This window comes from Podarcis raffonei, chromosome 1, assembly GCF_027172205.1.
Source record: "Podarcis raffonei isolate rPodRaf1 chromosome 1, rPodRaf1.pri, whole genome shotgun sequence".
Lineage (NCBI taxonomy): Eukaryota > Metazoa > Chordata > Lepidosauria > Squamata > Lacertidae > Podarcis > Podarcis raffonei.
Window position 1 is genome coordinate 85,211,903 of NC_070602.1, and position 20,903 is coordinate 85,232,805.

At 45.7% G+C, this 20,903-nt stretch overlaps 1 protein-coding gene across 8 annotated transcripts; it reads right to left on the bottom strand.

The window, feature by feature from the left end:
* Positions 1-1,822: 1,822 nt before the first annotated feature.
* On the bottom strand, positions 1,823-20,257 carry LOC128420107 (rac GTPase-activating protein 1-like). Of its 8 annotated transcripts, none has more exons than XM_053401560.1 (17): positions 20,142-20,257; positions 18,942-19,027; positions 14,775-14,977; positions 13,331-13,467; positions 11,890-11,962; positions 9,856-9,897; positions 9,432-9,512; positions 8,971-9,088; positions 7,885-8,066; positions 7,043-7,198; positions 6,687-6,782; positions 5,653-5,854; positions 5,445-5,550; positions 4,547-4,679; positions 3,616-3,727; positions 3,360-3,474; positions 1,823-2,720 (listed from the first exon to the last, which is right to left on the bottom strand). In XM_053401560.1, exons 1-17 carry the CDS (start codon positions 20,240-20,242, stop codon positions 2,666-2,668), a joined length of 1,998 nt encoding a protein of 665 aa, XP_053257535.1. In that variant the 5' UTR covers positions 20,243-20,257; the 3' UTR covers positions 1,823-2,665. The 8 variants fall into 8 exon arrangements, with proteins under 8 accessions (XP_053257535.1, XP_053257524.1, XP_053257572.1 ...); XM_053401549.1 differs by having other exon boundaries at positions 11,890-11,965; XM_053401597.1 differs by having other exon boundaries at positions 11,890-11,965; positions 18,942-19,024; positions 20,116-20,202.
* Between the last annotated feature and the right edge of the window lie 646 nt (positions 20,258-20,903).

Here is a 20,903-nt window from a genome sequence, read left to right on the forward strand (position 1 = left end):
ACACTTAGCAGGCTATTGCATTATTTTTATTGTTGTGATTTTTCATTGTACCTGAACCAGCAACAAGGTATGAAGCTGACGTGACCTAAGCTGAAGAAAAATAATTTAAGAGGGAACGGGGAGTTCTGAAATTCATGGAAATGCTTTCAAATGTATTTTATACTATTACAGAACACTATGGGGTCACTTTCTGTCAACTTTAGAAAAAACCTAGCTCAGTCCACCATTTTCCTATAGCTGACAACAAGCAACTTGCCATCTTTCCTCTTCAGCCTACAGTAAAAACCAAGGCTTTTGACTACAGTGGTACCTCTGGTTACATACTTAATTCGTTCCAAAGGTCCATTCTTAACCTGAAACTGTTCTTAACCTGAAGCACCACTTTAGCTAATGGGGCCTCCTGCTGCTGCCACGCAGCGGTGGCACGATTTCTGTTCTCATCCTGAAGCAAAGTTCTTAACCCGAGGTACTATTTCTGGGTTAGTGGAGTCTGTAACCTGAAGCATCTGTAACCCGAAGCGTATGTAACCCGAGGTACCACTGTATTGAGTTCCCCTAGCAGCAACAGAAGGATTTGCTAGGAGGTAGGTAGCATTTTCCCAGCAGACTTAGTGGAGAGGGTCTCACTACAGGAAAGCATGCAGTTTCTCTTCTTCTTGTTGTGTTCATGTTCTTTGAAATAAACTTTCATATTAAGACACAGACTATATGCAAACAAGCATGATTACCTTTGTTTGTATGCATAAGGTACTTGGATATTACAGGGAAGTAGAAAGTTCCTGGGGATAGTTACACCTTTTCTTTCAACACCCATCTTGTATCCCACCCATCTTGTATCCACTGGAGGCCACATGTTCAGTGGCCAGTTGGTGATGCTATTACGTTTCACAGGAGGAGCAATGCATCTCCAGGATAGGGGGCAGCCAATAGGGGGCTCTGCAGATGTTTTTGATTAAAGCTGTCATCAGCTCCACCCAGCATGGCCGGTGGTTGTAACTGTGGTCCAAAACATCTGAAGGGCACCAAATTTGCTGCTCGCTGCTCCAGGAAGAAAAAAAGAAACTAGCAAGGGCACATTTAAAGGTAGGAGAAAGGAAGAGGGTGGACTTCTTTGAATGATAAATAGCAAGACTGTCACATGCTGATATTATAGTTTTTATTATGATAGATTGATAACAGAGTGTCTTTATTATTAAGCTATTAGGATCTTCTTGTTCAAGTCTTTTCAAATATATTTATGAAAGAAAAATCCACAATGGAATTTTAATGGGGATCCAGAAATTCAAAACACCCTTTGAGAGCATCCTCATCCACACCCAATTCTCTGCTGTTGACCATGCCTTTAAGGCACTCAGCACCCATTAGAGGGACCTCACTGGGCATTTAGAACCACAGTTCCCAGCCATTGGAGTAAGGTTGACTCACACATTGGAAAAGAAGTTCATGCTACAGCTCCTTCCACTCAAAGGGGAAATAATTTGTTAAGAGCCATAGAATCTTTCAGGTGGCAAGAACCCAAAATTCCCTCAGCAAAATACATAAGTTTAGAGCACTGCTGAAACGAGCAGAGAAAGAGAAGGGATTGGGCAGGAGTGAGTCTCAAGAGAGAGAAGGGAAGCGAGAGACTGTGTGAGAGACAAAACTGAAACAAAACCAAGTCATTGCTCTGGACAGTCTTTCATCTCCCATCCTTCTTTGATACTATTTACTCCAGAAGGATATGTGGACATTTTAGCCTCAGAAGACTCTTACGACGTTTTCATAACTGATTGATACAGGGTAATGCAAAAGTACAGAGCTAAGAAGTCTTGCTTCCTTAAGTTCCATTGGTGATTAAGGCACACCCATTAACAGTAAATGGCCTCACTCAGGGCTGACATGTGGCCAAGCTGAGTCAGAAGTACTACTTCTAGGATGATTCTGGGCAGAAGGGATTGATTGGGTGGTGTGCCAGCACAGCTGATACCCCCACAAACCCCAAATGGAGTAGGCACAGGAGTTACAGAAACTGTATGGGGGGGAAATAGTAAAACCAACCTCATGTGCTAGCAAATACCACCACTTTGTGTTTAGCCACTCCAGTGTTTGAGGAAGCTGCCCTCTGTAAACATGTAAGTGCTCTAAGGAGGACCAGGGACAGCATCAAGAGCAAAAATCAGTGATTGAGGTGATGAGGATTCTATTGCTAGAAAAACCTCCCAATGTGCCATGTTTGGTTTTTTATCAGAATGATACCACTAATGAACTGCTCCAGGAAATGACTTTCCCCATCCACCACATGACAGCAACTCTGCCATTCAAGTATAACTGGTAATGGACATGGGGGGAAAGGCACAAAAGGTATGCACACAAGGTAAGCTGAACCCAGTTTTCACTGCCCCAGAGTCCATCATAACAGAGGAAACAGATGGCTCAAGAACATGCCTGGAGTTTTCAGCAAACTCAGAAGTCCACAAAGCAAGACCCAACAGTATGAAAGGGGAGGGGTAAGATCTCCTCTGTTCCTGATCATGTAGGTTGGAGAAACGATTGTCAGCCACCATTAAGAGATAAGGCACATAGCATCTCCCTTTGAAATGTGAGGACACAGGCCTGGAATCTGGAGGTGGCAAGGAAGAGGGTTGCTGGGAGGAAGCCAAGGCAACGCTGGTGCATCAGAGTTGCTTCATGATACTGGAAGTGGGAAGAATTTGCCCGTCTTCTTGGTGCGGGAGGCATTCCTGGCAGAAGACAAAACAGGAGAGGGAGACCCCAGAGTGGACATCTATGGCAGCCCCCTTGGCAGCAGCCCCTCTGGGCAGGTGAAAGGAAGGTCAGAGAACCCCCACAACATGTAGGAGCCTCCACACCTCAGGGGCATGGGCACATGGACAGCTGTGGCAACAAGAGTTTGATAGCCCTTCCCAAACAAACCCAGTCCTTATCCAAGGATGGTAGCAGCACTCAGTAGCAGCAGGGTTGGGGAATCTTCTTCAGCCGGAAGAAAGCCTTCCCTCACAGGCAACCTTCCTGGTGTGGCAAACTAGTGGTGAGCAGGGCCGGAAGCAAAAGTGGTCAGAGCAGCCGGTGTGACTTATCATTGACTATCTTTGGACTATGTTCCAGCCATACGAAAACCAGAAGTTCTCTCACACACACCCAAACAGACACTTGCTACTTCTCCATCCAGACAAGCAGAGCACCATCATAGTTTAACAGCACATTCCAGTTAGGCAAAAGCAGGGAGTGGAGCAGTATCTGTGAGGGGAAAGTCCAGGGAGACCCGACAAGGAGGCCTTGATGGCTGCATTCAGCTCACAGGTCCCCCTCCCCTGCAACCCCACAAAATGCACCCCAGGCAGCTGTGCCAGCTCACTTACGAGGGTGGGAAGGTGGTCCCAATGCAGTCCCATAGCTTATTAGGGAGACAGCCACCTCCTGGGCTCATCTGGATGGTGCTGACTTCAGGGGGAGTCAGAGGAAAGAAGATCTGGTCTGTGGGTGGAAGGTTGGAGGGAAGTATTAGGTCCAGCTCCCCACCACCACCACCACCCTGTCCTTCGGAGGATCACCAAAACTGAGTAAGGATGGGGCTCCTATATTTCTTCCTCCCCAAGCCACCACACTTCAATTCACCTTGCTCATTCACGACGCTGGGCTTTTGCACCGAAGGCACCAGGTTCTCCTGCTCTTCTCTCACAAAATGTCTCCAGAACGAAAGAGGCAGTGCTAAGAGATTGCTAACCACCTGCGGGGGAATGGAATCATGTTAGCCTAATCATGGAAATTCTTCCCTATCTGCCCCACCGGGCCTTCATTAGCTGGTTCTTGCTTATGTTCCACAGAAGTGTCTATCTGCCCATTGTTTTCATATGGATTCAGTTCTCATCATAAATTTATTGACAATGTGGTAGAGATGAGAGCTTGCAAAAACGCAAGCTTGGAGGAACAGTGAAAGCTGGCACTCTCACAAGCTAATATTTGAAACAAAGCATTCAGAATAATTCTCTGAACTCTACTACTTGAGATGCAAGAGCACTGATTAAGCAGCAGTCAGTTACACCCCATTTGTTACCTTGACTTTTGAATTTCTCACTGCAGCTTTTATGCTCTTATGAAATTTTATGGAATAAGGAAGCCATGGCACATATCAAGGACTCACTTGCTAAAATTAGCGTTTCTGAGAATCTCAGCTCCACCCCCACCTTTTAATATAAAAAAGCAAGTTTCTAGCCCGTAAGACAAAAATATAATATTAAAAATCTGTTTAAAATGCTTGGCAAAGTCTCAGAAGTAAGCAGGATTTCCCACAGTCAGGACTTTGTTCCTGCCTTTGTCACAATTAGCAGAAGCATTTCTCCAAGCTCAGGGTACCTCCCCACATTCCACTGAGTTCACAAGAGCTACCCTGGTGCAACAAAAATAATCAATCCTCAGTTCCAAACTACATCAGGATTTTGCTTGATGTACAGTCTGAGCATTGTGCAGTCTTTCCTGCAGTCCCACAGAGGGTCAGAAAAAAATTAAATACTGCAGACAAGTAACAAATACAGGTTGCATCTGTTACCAGGCATTGACGTGGTGTGTCTTCCATGATGATCCGTGGGGAAGGGCTAGGAGTACCGTGCCCAACTAGAGTTGGTCCAAAGATACGTGCTAGGTTGTGCCGGTCCATTCGACACTCGGGGCTCTGCATGACCCTAAGGATAGAGAGATGGATCCATGGAGTCAAAGGCCAAAGGCCAAAGCAGAATCCTTCTAACCCAAAGGTACAAAGCCCAGCTATATCCATAACATTCAGGGTGTCCATAACATGGATGGTGGGCATCACAGCAGGGTCAGAAACCACGGTTCATGCAGGCCACACAATGGGTGAAGCAACCAAGCCCACAAGACTAGACAAATTGCAGGGGACAGGATTAGACAAAACCCATCATTAGCAGAAAATGTATTCCTGACGCCCCTTGATGCAACAGATATCCATTATGTTTGTTTCTTTTAAGTGAGAAGTGCATTATCTGATGTAGCAAATAAGTGACCCAAAAGAGGTTTCTGAACAGTTACTGTGGATCCAATCAATGAACAGAAAAGAGTGGTGTTCAAACCTATTGTGCAAGACAGGAAAATACCCACAGTAGCAAGTGGTGCAGCCAGCACTTTCAACAAGGACTGATGATGGAACAATTGTCAGATACTTATCTGCTTGCCCTTGTACAGAGTAAGAAAATTAAGAAAAGGAAGACCTTTATGGAATGAAATGTAAAGGCCTCTGCCTTTACAAATGGGGGAGCAAATTCACAACACTCCTAACATGCAGAAACAGTATTATGTTGTTTCAAAGGAAAATACATGGCTTGAACATGCAGTGTCACCTTTTGCCAAGGCAGAAATCTCCACCAAGTTGAGGGAAAGTTTTGCCCATTTCAGAGTCCCAGGTATCCCCCTTCAAGCCCTCACCAGCTTACCTATGGAGATGCAGCACCAGAAAAGCCAGTGTGTCCCTATTGGCCAGAGGCAACTTCATCACAACGTGGCAGAGTGCAGTCTGGCGAGCAGCTTCATCTGGAATTTCTGGGTGGGAAGAAAATAGTGCTATGAGGTTGGGGGCGGGGGCGTTTCATTACTACCACTCCAGAAAAGGCACTTTCCACCTACTGCCTTGCCCAAACTCACCTGAAGCATGCAGGAAGGCAGGGTGCAGGGCAAAGGTCACTAGAGGTTCCTTCAGGCTCCTCAGAAAGTCCTTGAGAACTCCACAGATCACATTGACATCAGCCACCTGGTCCAGTGAGGGAAGCGCTCCTCGGGCACAAAGCAGCTTGCGCTTCCATTCTCGAATGAGGTGCTCTGAACCTGGCACTCTGTATAGCCCAGCCTGCAGATCACAAGGAGCAAAAGACAAGAGGAACAGATGCACACACAAAAGCTTGTAACGGCCACTAAGGCACAGTCCCAGCTGGCACTTCAGGCCTGGAATCATTACCACTAGTCAGAAGCATCTGCCGGCACCTTGCCTCTTTCTGCTTTTTAAAGATGTCACGGCCATTTTGTGTAATGCCGCACCCTCATGGATACTTTAGGACTTGAAATGTGAAAGACAGGGCCTTGGATTGGGCCTGGAATTATATAATTAACTCCTGTGGCTGGATAAAAACAGGCACAGGGTATGCAAACCCATCTCCCACCACCAGTAAGGAGGGTAGCAGAGGCAGAGAGTTCCAGGCCTAGGGAGAAGGTCAGAGCAGGCAACACCAACACAGGATGTCCAATGAGAAAGCTCAGAGCATGCAGAATGCAAAGAACGAGGGGACAGATAAGGAGAACAGCAGCAGCAGCAGCAGCAGCAGCAGAGATAAGAAGTAAGATTATGAAGAGCCTAAAGAGGCTGAGAGGAATTTGGGGAAGAAAAAGTAGCCAGTGAACAGAAATATACAAATATTAAAAATGCATTAGAAAACCAAACAACCAGCCAAGATGAAAAAGGAAAAGAAGATCAGAAGTCAGGAGAAGCAAGTGAACTAAATGCAACACCTCTATCCCAACAGCTAGCATAGGGGAAGTAGGGCAAAAAGAAAAATATCACAGAAGTTGTACAGTGACAGAATTAGATGTGGAAATCCAGGTTGATGACAGTTAAGAGTAAACCATCAGCAGCTCAACCAGCCTTTCAGAGCCCCACTGCTGCCCCCCCCCACAAACGCACTTACCTCCTTCAGGCCACGCCTTTCCACTTGATTCACACACTGGATGACTAGTGGGGGCACCAGAGGTGGGGTGGAGGGTGCAAAATCTGCCAGAATGCCCTGAGAAGACACGGGGAACCTTAGAAGAGGCAGCTGGTAGTCGGGGGTATACTGTCTGACAGTGGAGGAAGAACACAGGCATTGTGGCTAATAGCCATTGATCATGGCTAGTAGCCATCAATGTGGATTGGGGGAAACAGCTGAGCCATACCAGCCACACACAAGTCACCCCAGCCTCCCGAATTGCTCTTGCCCCCAGCAAAGCCGGCAGCACTGCAATAAAAGCCCCATGAGTTCCCATCCCAGGGAAGCGTCCTCACCTCTCTCGCTCTGGGGGAGGCAGTCGGCCTGCACACGGACGGGCTGCGTTCTTTGCACTCAGGATGCACTACAAGCTGGCAGGGCCGACATTTCAGGGCCATCTTCCCAAAGCGCAGGCGGGATTTGCAAACTGCACACGACTCCAGGCTGATCATCTTGTAGCCAGGGAAGAGGGAAGAGCATTAGATGAGCACAGCAGAGATCAAGAGGAAAAAGACCACAGGCTTCCCATAGCTTGCCCCTTTGTACAATATCCCTCTAGCTTGAATTTGTCCAATGGAGCTCTTGGATTTATTTATTGCATTTATACACTGCCTTTCTGCCAAAGCGGTTGACAGTTTTAAAACATCAAATAAATGATACAAAAAGCATAGTTGGCCCAGGGGTAGGTGGGGAGGGGAGAGTCCAAGTGGCACAGGCTCTGGTGCTGCCCCTGCCTGCCCCCCACCCCAATCTCTTCTTCATGGAGCTTTTTTTTGTAGGTATATTCCACAACATGTTACTGGCATGATCCTTAGTTCCTTAGTGGTGGATTTGTACTGGAGCACCCACACATCGTTCCACTTTATCAGCTATCCTGAGATGCTTTCAAAATGTTACTGCATGATTGCCACCAGTGTGAGCACTCTTGGGTAAGACAGAAGCAGAACTTTTGTGGTATGCAGTGTTACAAGATTTTAACAGGAAGTTATGAGACTTGCACAAAATTGGAAACAAATGCAGATGGTTGGCTTAGGAGAACCCAGTCAACCTATCATTAAGAGCACTTTAAAGCATCCCAGCAGATAAGCACTCCAGCTGAGGTCGTTGCTGAGAGGCAGCCCTGTTCTTCTTTTCTCACCGTCTTGGAAGTAAAGTGGTGCTCTTGGAGGGGTGGTGTTCCCTGTGTGGGAGAAGGAGAAAAGGGGTCCTGAACACCCCTCAAATCAGTCCTAATCTTCGTGCCAATGGTGTCACTCTCAGCCTGGCTATTACCGGTACTTCTGCCTGACCCCTCACTGCTGCCCCAGAAGGAAGTGACGTCTGTGGAGAGAAGACCACACATCAGAGACACATTTAAAGGCATGGACACTTTCGTCCAGCGTTCAAGCTGCCACCTCCCAGAAGGCATTGTTGGATCTTAGCACTGGTCTACCTACTTCCATCTGCAGGCTCCCATTTGGAGTATGACGCCCTGGGGGTGCAGAAGCCCACAATCAAGAGCTCAGTGTGACTGCTCTGTGTGGACGGAGTTGGCCAGGAACCTGGGCTAAGGTGGGGCAGACAACTTGCTCAATCCCCTCCAGTGGTCCTGGGCTTGGGAGCATGGTGGCGGTCAACTGTCCAGAGGACAGACAGGTGGGAGAATGGACTCAAAAGTTTGCAAACCAGACCCCATCTTTAAAGGAGGGGGAGACAAGCCAAATATCTCCCTGCTCCTCATAAAGCCATTCTTGCTATTCTGGCTCCTATGAATACAAACCTACACATCTGAAATCACTATTAAACCATTTGGACACACTCAGGGTCTGCCTGCCAGTCTCTTGCACATAACATGGCTTGTGGTTTTGTGGTTCTACCCCTCCTCCTCCTCTAAACCAGCACCGCCTCCTAATCTGTTTGGACTGCACACCCTTTCTTCAAAGGAAAGGCATAAGTACCCTGAGCATGTACTGAGTAGATTCCCCATCCCCACTTACAACTAAGGAAAACGGGATAGCAATGAGGAGCCCAGGCAGAACAGGATCTTTTGTCCCTTCACTGTCCCCAACTCCCTTTACAGCATTCTGGGAACAGCCTATTTTCCATTTTGGAAACGGAAAAGCTTATTGCAGCATATTCTCTAGTTCTACTGCTAAACCTTCTGTCAACACTCATTACCTAACCATGTCTGCCCACCTTCAGAACAGGCCAGGCCACACCCAAACAAGAAGGAGGGAAGAGGCACCTGAGCGTGTGGACAGGCAACGTCTCTGCTGGGATCGGCGACGGGGCACCACAGGAATAGGGGGCAAAACGTGGGCAGTGGCTCCGGATCTCAGAGTCGCCACAGACATCTTATTGGCCTGGCAAGATTGGAGGGGAGGGGCAGAGAATGATGAATGACAGTCTTGATCAAACCCCTTTAAATGAAGGATGCAGGATTATTCACACACACACACGTTCAAAGGAATCTTAACCCTAAGAGCTTGCAGAACGTAAGGGAAACCCCCCATTTTACTTGAAGCTTCATTGCCCTGTTTGATCATGCCACGTATAACACATACCCTGCTGTGCAATCTACCACATTGCAATATCTTTTTATCAGAGCCATTTATTATCAGAGCTGATTTTTCAATGGTGTCAAAGGTTGCAGGCTGGGTCTTCCCTCGCACAGAGATACACACAAGGGCATCGCCAGGTACTTACACTAGGAGGCGGAGGTGCCACAGATGTTTGTGCAGATTTGGTTGTTGCCACTGGCTGAATCAGGGGCACGAGGGAGGAGCACTGGAAGAGAGAAACAGGTATGAGAGCAACAGGAAGACAGATCCACGTAATTCCGGGGGAGGGAAGCTCAGCACAAATTGCTTGCCATTTTCCACCCTACAGACTATCAACAAGACAGAGCAAAGTAAATGGCGGGATACAGACGAAGACGTTTTCAAATATTTGAATATGTAATTAGAATCGAATACGGGTAAGGAAGATTTATCTCCTCCTGTCCAGTTGTGGTCTCTGATGAAACAGATGTTTGAGGCAGGCACACAGAAATAATATAGGACGGGTGCTTCAGTTCTGGAATATGTGGCAGCTGAAGGACAGGATGCTTCCCAGCCCCACCTTCACTTACCCCTTTGTCTCTGCTTTTGAGGGATTTTATCACTTCCAAATCCTAGAAGAAAACAGAAAAGGAAAGCCTGAGAAAGGATGTAGACACATTTGTAGCTCATGGGCTACTTAAAATGAAGGCCCACCCTGAGCTTGAGCACATCTTACCACTTCTTCCCATCTCAAGTTTTGAACTGTGTGTATACATACATACATACATACATACATACATACATATGCATCATTTTAAAAGCTTCTGCAGATAGCCACCTGTATCAGATTGTATCTACATCCCAGAAGCCTCTTCAGCATTCACAGTATGCACACATGTTTCAATGGCTATAAGAATCTGTCTGCTTGCTTTCATCAAAAAAACACATGTAGCTTACTAAGGTTCCATATTCTTATTTTCTGCAAGAAGCTACCCTAAACCCTGGCATTCTGGCTACAGTCAAGTAGATTGCTGGTGTGCTTTTAGTTTGTTGCTGGCTTTATTTCATTTTTTTAAAAAGTTGTAATTGTTTTTACATTATTCTTTATGTAAAGTATTTTGAGTGTTGTTTTTTTACCACCAAGTAGCATACAAATTTTATTAAATAAATAAAATAAGTACAGAGTTGCCTGCAATCTGCATTAGGAGGTGTGCCTGCCTCCATCATAATTAACTTTACAGAGGAATTTGTAAACATCCCTGTTTATCCAGGCATTTGGGGGATGAGGAATAGTTCCTGGCAACCCCACGACCATTGGATGGAAGAATGTTTTGAACTGAAGCTGTGTTCATATGTTTTTAACCGTTTTAGAATGTTTTTGCTTAATTTTAAAGTTGTGTATCTGTTTGTTGACCTGGGGAGGAAGAGCGAGGTATGAATGCAATAATAAATACACAAATAAACAATTCAACTACATTACACCTGTCACGGTATCTGGTCTCCAAATAATCTGTGCTTTCATTAGAACAAGGTGCCCATTTCTCACCCCAAAACAGCAAATAAATGTTTGAACCTATGAAGGGTGTTGACAGCTTGCTTTACACAAATACGCACCAGTTACGTCAAAGGCTGGTTTAGTCCTGCTCCTCCTCACATAGTTTAGTCTTTTTAAAAATGGCAAAGCTATTTTGCTTTCCCTTGTTGTTGCTAGAATAGTTGCAAGACTACTCTGGAAATCTGGGGAGAAGGGGGAGGGTATGATGGTGCTGCAATACATGCACTTCACAATAGGTGTTCCTCACAGCTGGCTTTCCCTAGTTCAAACCAAATTTTACTAAAATGTTGCATAACTGGTTCTCTCCCCGTAGAACAGAAATTTTTACTATTTTGGGCATACAAGTGCCACAAGGGTGCTTTCAAACAGTTGCTCTTAATATGTCACATGCATCTTCTCCCTTCGGTGACCAAGCATAATTCCCCCTGAAAGAGTACCGTATTTTTTCGTGTATAACATGCTCCCGTGTATAAGACGCCCCCTATTTTTGGGGACTCAAAATTAAGAAAATGGGGGGGGGGAGATTGCCAAGAGTTGTTAAGCTCTTTTTGGGGGGAACTGCCCAGAATTGCACATACACTGACAATCTCATGCATTGCCAGGGCTACCCAATTGCTGCTGCGGCAGCCAATCGCCAAAAAAACTCGCCAAAACCACCAATCAGCTGCCCTATCGTCACTGAGAAACTCCGACTCGTGGCAGCAGCCAATCGCACGTCCTCCCTCGGCACTACCCATGTATAAGACGAGCCAAGATTTTTAAAATAATTTTTTAAGTAAAAAAAACCCCTCGTCTAATACATGAAAAAATATGGTACTTTGTTTCAAACCAACTCCCTTCCACATATACTGTCTCTGTTCGTATTGATGTGTATCTCTGAAAACATACACCAACATGCAGGGCCTGTTGCAGTAGTACGTGTGGCACCATCGATTTCAAGTGTGAAGTCTTGGCTTCTGCTCCTGTAGAGCACAGAGATCTCAGTCAACAGTAAGCACAAGAGTCTGACTGTGTCCTGGAGCTTTCAGTTCTGACCTGGCAAGCCTAGGAGGAAGGGATGCTTACTTACCACTTCGTCATCCGAGTGATCAAAGCTGATGTCAGATATGATTGAGGCCCCAAGTCCTTCCACTGCAGACGGCCTACAGAGAAGAGTAACACAGGGGCTGTATCACAAATAACAGCCTCATATCACGCCTGTCTCTCCCACTCTTGCTATATAGCTCAGTTCTTCTAATCCAGTATCTTCTCCAAACACCCTCATTAAAAAAAAAAATTTAAATGTGGGGATACAATTGTGGGAAAGCTACATTTTCTTTTCATTCAGTCCCTTTCTTTGCAAGGACCCCATGATGAAAGTGAGACAGTGGTGGTGAAAGAAACATTACTTCTATTTAATCAAGTTTATTGTTCATTGCTATTTAATCAAGTTTATTGTAAGTTTATCATTCTAGCCCAAAGCCATGACAAGTTGTAATTACACTTGCTGTGTTGTTCTGGCATTGTGGGTTTGCATATGAACTAGTCGCCTATCATGATTGTTATTTTCAGTATGCATGTCAAGGGGCCCCTTCAGACCTGTAGAATTGGCACTTGGTTTTTTTTATACTACAGTGGTACCTCAGGTTACATACGCTTCAGGTTACACACTCCACTAACCCAGAAATAGTACCTCAGGTTAAGAACTTTGCTTCAGGATGAGGACAGAAATCGTGCTCCGGCGGTGCAGCGGCAGGAGGTCCCATTAGCTAAAGTGGTGCTTCAGGTTAAGAATAGTTTCAGGTTAAGTACGGACCTCCGGAACGAATTAAGTACTTAACCCGAGGTACCACTGTACTTCTCAATCATAGGAGCCAACTCCTAGGGGCCAAAGGGTCTTCGCACCCCCAATAAAATAGCTCATGGGCATTGCCATGCAAATGGTGTGTATGCACTGTGTCATGTGATGAATCATGCAGGGTAGGGCCTACTTGGGCCCCTCAATATTTTATTCAAGTTGGCACCCCTGTTCTCAATGTGGATATTCACACCAGTACATCGGTATTTAATTTGAAAGCCTTTTGCCCCCAAATCGCGTGTGTGTGTGTGTGTGTGTGTGTGTGTGTGTGAGAGAGAGAGAGAGAGAGAGAGAGAGAGAGAGAGAGAGAAAGAGTGAGAAGATGGAATGATTGTGCTTATGGTAACAACTACCTGCACATCTGAATCACCAGAAACTTTCTGCAAATAGTAATAATTTGACTCTACCCATTATTGGAACCAGTAAAGCTAAACAGCAGGAATTAGGCAACTAAGCTGAGAGATAAAACTGATCTGCTGTGTATTTGGGCTGTAGGATGTATATACAACTGTTTGAATTTCATTTATTTTATGATTTGTGGCATGTGTGAAACCAGAGATTTACATATGTCCATTTTTAAAAACAAAAATATCCAGACAGGATTCAGGGATTGATTTGCTTGCCTGAGAGAAGCTGCAATATCAGCTGTCTTAAGTACTCCCTTGCCACTCACCACTTGCCAGGCAGCAGGGTGCTGTGGCTGAAACGTGGCCTTTCTAAAGCCGCCAGGGCTGAGCGCTGGTCCTCATTGAAAGGACTGATTTGTGAATCAGCCATCAGGTAGTCATAGATAAGCTGCAGCTTGCGCTCCTGAGAGGGATGAAAAGGGGTGAGGGGTGAGTAGAACAATGGAGACCCTGTTGGAATGAAGAATGTAGCAGTCTTCAAGTGCAGCCGCTTTGCAGCTGTAACCATGTTCAGACTGGTACATCCCTTCTTAGGGTGGGGAGCACCTATTTCTCCCAAGCCAACCTAATGCAAGTGAACTGTTTTTGCCTGGGATGCATGTCCAGGACTGCAACTGACTATGCACTAAATACATCCAAGTTCTGTGCTCCCACAGTCCAAAATTCTGCAGTCTTAATTTCATGAGAATAGTAAATTTCCACCTGCTGCATAGCTCAGTGTCTAAGCTACTGAGTCACATCAGCTCCTGGCAGCTTTTATGAGACCTGAAACAGCACAGCTGTAGTTGTTATGGTGCAGCAGTCTCTTGTCCCTCTATGGTGCCAAACACTAGCTTCTATTCGGGTTGTGCTTAAAACTTCCTTCTTGCTCCAGCCACATCTCTTTAGTTCCTAAGTTCTCTGGCAGCACCTCCCCGCTCCAGGTTTAGATATTATTCTTCGCAGCATGCATCACTCTGACACAACACAAACCATTCACCTACTAGGCTTTATCGCCCTAAGAACATAATACGACGGGCATCATTATTTGGTTGGAATTTTATTTGCTCTTGTTTTCTGCTGTTGCTTTTCTGCATATGAATTTTACTGTTCACTGTTACCCACCCTGGAAGTGCTTTTTGGCAATGAAGAGTGGGATACAGGTGCTTAAAGTTAAATAGTCTTGTTGATCAGACCAAAGGTCCTGTATCCTGTTTCTCAGAGGGTGCCTCTGGAAAGCCTAGGCCTCTGGATGGGATAGCCCCCTCTTGCTATTGTTCTCCCACCAATTGGTTTTCAGAAGCCTGCTACCTCAGATCCTGGAAGCAGTACAGAGCAACCATGACAGACAGCAATTGATAGCCTTATACATAATGAATTTATCTTTAAAAGCCATATAAACTGGTGGCTGTCGCTACACCTTAATTAGGAGCTTGTGAAGAACTACGTAGGGAAGTGCTATAGCTCAGTGGTAAAGCATCTGCTTTGTATGCACAAATCCTTGGCATCTCCAGGTAGGGCTGTCATTGCCTCCTGGCCCCTGGAAAGAAGATGCTTCCAGTCAATGTAGACAAATACCAAGCTAGATGGACCAAAACCCTGAACTCAGTACAAGGCAGCTTCCTTATGGTCTGTCCTGAATCAGCTTCATTTAATGGCCTCAGATTCTAACATGAGAAGGGGAGAAAAACTCCCCCCATCAACTTTTCTCCACCATGCCCCTCCAAGAACCTGCTTTTCCAGCTCAGCTTCTGCCCGGTGCCTTTTCTTCATCTCCACCTCCACTTGGTTGCGGGCGTGTTTCAACTTCACTTCCAGGACTGAACATTCGTACTCCGACTGGCGCAGCTTCTCCCTTGTTCCCTGCAAGTCGCAATCCAGGCGGCAGCATCGCTGGCGCATCCCCTCGAGACATTTGGCAATCTGGAGGCAGTCTAGAGAGGGCAGAAACAAGCATTGTGACATCCACAAAGGTTCTCCATGTGGCAACAGCAATGAAAAGAGAACTAACTGTGTGGAATGGACTCTTTCTAAGTCAATGAGTCATTCTATTTTTTTTTATTACTTTTCCAAATTTATAAAAAGAAATAACATTACAAAACACAGAACAAAAGTAAGCAAATTACAATACAAAATAAAAACATAAAAAACAATTATTTCTTCCAAGATCCAATTTACCTTACATTGTTAGCTGACTTCCTTGAATCCCCCCAACTGAACAGTTCTCCAAAGTCATATTTCTATTAAAACTTCTTCCATTTACTATCCTCTTCTCTTTTATTAGTATTCTAATCCTTAATGTTTTACAACGCATTCTTACTCTAGTCCTAAGCCTATTTGTTACTTCCAAGTGACTTCTAATTATCTTATATTACAATATTTAGCTAGATATTCTTTAAATTTCTTCCAATCTTCCTGTGTCTCCTCTTCTTTCTGGTCCCGGATTCTTCCAGTCAGGTTGGCCAGCTCCAAAAAGTCCAACATCTTCATATGCCATTCATCTATTGTTGGCATTTCTTGTGATTTCCAATTTTTGGCCAATAAAAGTCTTGCCGCTGTGGTGGCATACAAAAACAGCCTAACATCTTTTTTGGGCAGTTCCAATCCTATTATTCCAAGTAGAAAGGCTTCTGGTTTCTTAATAAATGTATTTTCCAACATTTTTTCCAATTCATTATATTTTTCCCCAGAAGTCTTTCGCCTCAGGACACGTCCACCACATATGGTAAAAAGTTCCTTCTTTTTCCTTACATTTCCAACATTGGTTATCATTTGCATGATACATCTTTTCTAATTTCACTGTTTTAGAACAGTACATGCAGTAAACTTAACCCCTTTCTTCCAAAGCCTTTCCCAATCTTCCAACATTATATTGTGTCCAACATCTCTTGCCCAATCAATCATCACAGATTTAACTTGTTCATCCTTTGTATGCCATTCCAACAATAAATTATACATTTTAGAGAGATTTTTAACATTGGTATCTAACAACTCCGTTTCCAATTTGGATTTTTCTGTTGCAAAACCATTTTTCTTATCAAGCTTATACAGTTCATTAATCTGATAATATTGTAGCCAGTCATCCAATTTATCCTTAATTTGGTCAAATGGTCTTAATTTAAATCGTTCATTATCTTCCAACAATAAATCAGCATTTTTCAGCCATTTACTCTCCATATTTAACTTTTTCTGGGCCTTTGCTTTCATTGGTGAAAGCCACCTGGGTGTTTTCCTTTCTAAGAGATCTTTATATCTTATCCACACATTATAAAGAGATTTTCTGATTACATGATTTTTAAAACCTTTGTGGGCCGTTATCTTGTCATACCATAAATATGCGTGCCAACCAAATACATTGTTGAATCCTTCCAAATCCAACACATCAGCATTATCTAGTTGAATCCATTCCTTGATCCAGCAGAAAGTCGCAGCTTCAAAATATATCTTCAAGTCTGGCAGGGAAAATCCCCCTCTTTCTTTTGTATCTGTTAATATTTTATATTTAATTCTGGGTTTTTCCCCATGCCAGATAAATTTAGACAATGCTTTCTGCCATTCTTTAAAACATCTTATGCTGTCAATAATTGGAATAGCTTGGAATAAAAACAACATCTTTGGCAATTCATTCATAGTAAATGAGTCATTCTAGAAGAGCTCAAGAACAGCTGAAGACAGTGGCTACAAATTATGGGGGTGTCATTTTATTTAACACACTTTATATGCTGCTTGATTGTGAAAATCTCTTAGTGGTTTACAAAACAACAACAACCATGTTGTCATCAAAGAAAAACCCCTGCCAATGCTGATGCTTAGAGGTGATGCAGTTATATTCCTGAAATCTCAGCTCCTTCAGAACTGCCAACAATGGTTTTTCTCATGCGACCCACCCTAGTACCTTTGACTTCCTGCTCCATTTTGTGGCATGTTACAATGACCACAAAAGGGCTATCTTAAGGCAGTGATTGTGAAACCATCGCCCTCCAGATGCTATTGAACTACAACTCCCATCATTCCTGACCATTGACAATGCTAGCTGGAGCTAATGGGAAGTGGAGTTTTTAAGAAAGCAGCGGAGCCATTTAAGCAAATGACACAAGCAAATACAAAAAAAGGGTTGAAATTAAACCCCCTCTTGGATTAGACAATGAATTGGATTGGAGAATCCCAGAGAACTCTTATGACCTGAGCCCAATTATGTGATGACACTAACTGAGAAAACCCATATAGTCATCCAGAATCTTGCCACCCTGTTTTTGTCCTGCTCAGAATCAGCATCACCTTCAGATGTCTGGTGGTGGTAGTGCCTGGATAATATGTCCTCAATAAGTCCACCTCCTTTTTGCTGCTGCCACCTCTGCCCATTTACTTGCCCTTTAAGCCCAAACTAAAGAGCCACCCAGAAGAAGTGGGCAGGGCAAGCCAAGCAGAAATATTGCTCCTCCTCCCTGTCATTGGTTGCTTCATTTAATGGGATCAGGGCCTGCATGTCCCATTTTGCCACTTGAGGCAAAACTGGAGGCGCCACCCAGCCCTGCTGCCACCACTGTGCCACCTACTTTCTACATGGACACTGGATAGCAAAGGACCCTAGTAGGGCAGCAGAGGGGAGAATTTTTCAGCAAAAGGGCCACATTCCCTCACAGGTACCCTTCTGAGGGCCGCATGTTAGTAATGGGCAAGGTCAGAGACATAAGAGGATGGAGGAACAGGTGTGGTCACCAGCCTTTGTACGGGAGAAAAGGTAAAGGGTAAAGGTACCCCTGCCCGTACGGGCCAGTCTTGACAGACTCTAGGATTGTGCGCTCATCTCACTCTAGACGCCGGGAGCCAGCGCTGTCCGCAGACACTTCCGGGTCACGTGGCCAGCGTGACGAAGTTGCTCCGGCGAACTGGCACCAGAGCAGCACACGGAAACGCCGTTTGCCTTCCCGCTACAAAGCGGTACCTATTTATCTACTTGCACTTAAGGGTGCTTTCGAACTGCTAGGTGGGCAGGAGCTGGGACCGAACGACGGGAGCTCACCCCGCTGCGGGGATTCGAACCGCCGACCATGCGATCGGCAAGTCCTAGGCGCTGAGGTTTTACCCACAGCACCACCCTCGTCCCTTGTACGGGAGAAGTCAGAGGCAAATAAGGGACATAGTCAGAGTTCAAGGGTATATGCCAGGCAGGCAAAAGCACTTGAGTGTGGTGATAGTTAGTTCAGCCCAGGAGTAGTCCTGAGGGCAAGACAGAGGGACCTGGAAGGCCGCATTTCGCCTCTGGGCCTGAGATTGTCCCCCCCCCCCCAGCAGGATATAAAGAAAGACAACCCTGGAACCTGTTTCCATGCACGGCTTAGTGCCAGGACGGACACACAAACTATTTTTGTAACACAAAACCAACAACACCGAGAAATGCTCACAAACACAAAACAAAGCCAGGCCACAAATCAAAGGAAGTGGAAACTGTTGTCATGGCAATGTGAGCCCAAGAATGAGCAGCAGGGGGGTGCTTTTATTCAGTTCAGTAACAACATAATTACAAGCAATCTAAATATATCAGCTAGCTTAGTACTGTAATGCCATTAACATCCAAATACAGCTACATATTTGTCAGCCAAGCCCAGTCTCTCTGCATTGACTGGGCAGAACAACAAAAGGTTGTTCTGTTTACACTTACTTCTTAACTGGGCAATGGGTGAGAATGCAGTTTGCAAGTTTTCTGAACTTCAGATAAAATTTGTATTTTACAATTAGAACATCATCTCAAAAATCATTGAAGATTCATGGAAGTGGGGGGGGGGTCAGGCTGCAGCCCCCAAGGCATTGTGTGCATTGCTTAATGCACATCAAGCAACATTAGCAATATGTTCAGATTTGTCAAAGGCAAAGGAAGGAGAACCTTGGCCAACCCACCTAGTTCGATGCTCCTGTTGAACTCTATGAGGCTCAAGAGCTGGTCCATGTGGCGCATCAGCTGCGGATACAGGCAATTCATCCTGCTAAAGATACAAGGGTCGAGAGGGAAGCAAAGGCACTCTGGGCTTCAAAAACCAGTTAAGGGAGTGAAGAACAGGCAACGCCCAAGTATGTGTAGGCCCCAGCCCCGTAGGGGCCCAACACCTTTAGTGTATGCGAAACACTAATAAAGAAAAAGCTTCTCCTGAGCATGTACAGAGAGACTCTTTGCTATGTCACTTCCACCCAACCCCTGCACTTTTAGAGCAGCTTCCAGAAATGAGGCCTGATATGCCTTGAAGAGGAGGCCTAGGAACCACTTTACACTTTCTTTTTCTAAGAAAACATCCTCAGCAAATCTATATATAATACAGAAAAGGCGCGGGGTGGGGTGTGTGCAGGAGAACGTCTTATATCCCACTTACATGTTACTAGGGCATAGAGACTCCAGTCAGGCGAATATGGAAACACACAGACTGCTCGCGGAACAAATTAAGAGCATCAGTGAATCAGCACCTGAGGTTACAAGCCATATTACTGCAGCCACCCACACAAAGCATCCTCCGCCATCGAAGAACCGCTGGGTGAGCCGCGGCGTGTTTTAAGCAACCCGCCTACTTAGAAAGCGCCACCCATCCCCGGGATTAAAGCCGGGAGCCAATTCGGCCTCTTTTTAAGGAGGGACGGCAACAAATCCCCTCCGCTCTCAGTCGAGGGAAAGCCTTTCTTTTCTGCTCAGCTACCAGCGGCCCCTCCAAAGTTGTTGCGCCTTCTCAGCCCCCTCTGGCTGCGGGTGGCTAGGCCTCGTCCTTAGCAAAGATGTGGGTACACTGGCTCTTTAACAGGTGAGGAGGTTTCCCTCACCCGCCGCCCAGACCTGAGCGGCAAAGCATCCCAAGCCCATCGCTCCAAAGGCAGTCGTGGCGTAGGAGAGTTTCTCTAGGTGGAGATTTCTGCGCCACTTTAAGAATAGCGAGCGCGTCTCCAGGGGGCTGAAAGAGCACGTGCGGGCCCCATCTCCTCCGCTACCTCCCCCGGCTTGGAACAGTTGCGCCACGAAGCTTCCGTGACCTTCATGAAGTCGGGGGAGGCTCCATTCCGGAGCAGGTGAGCGCCACCTTTTCGCCTATACATTTAGGCCCAAGATGCTCGCATTACCGAGGGCGTTCCTCCTCGCGAGGGGCCGCTGTCCATCCATCTGCACTTTCGGCATCTGCTCCCTGCAGGCAATACCCGTCCGCCCCCAACCACGTGCACATTCCCCGGCCACTCAAGACATCGCGCCGTGCTTCTGAGGAAGGGGCCTGCAGCCCGTGAAACTTTGGCTTTACTTCTTTTAAGGTGGTGCTAGGCTCCTTGATTTCATTTTCCCATCTCCAGCGTACCTGGGCATTTTGTTCAGGGGTGTGATTGGGTCAGGGGTCCTGGAATCACTACCCACAGCGATTCTGCAGGGGAGCTTGCCACTTTCTGGGAATTCTGGTTTGTTGGACTCGTGTGTCTTCCTTCGACGTTCAGAGGCACAGCACCTTCAGCACATCCTTCCCTGTCCTTCCTTTAGCATTCCTATCCAGCGATAACTGGGTCCCTCTGGTACTCTCTCCATTCCACTAGGCTTGGATCATGCCCACTATAGCTACGCTTGCCTTTAAACCCCAGCACTCCAGTCTGCCCATCTTGGCTCTTGAGTATTCTAGCAAGGCAAGTCGCTGCCTCTTAACCTAACCTGACATGGTTGTGGGGATTAAATAAGGATGGGAAGAAGTAGGTACGTCATATATTGAGCTCCTTGGAGAAAAAGGTAGGAGATGATGGTGGTGATGATGATGATGATGATGATGACGATGATATAAACATGGTTTCTCTCTCCCAAAGGTCTCAGGCACCTGCACTTTCATTACCTAGTTCTATTCCACCCCT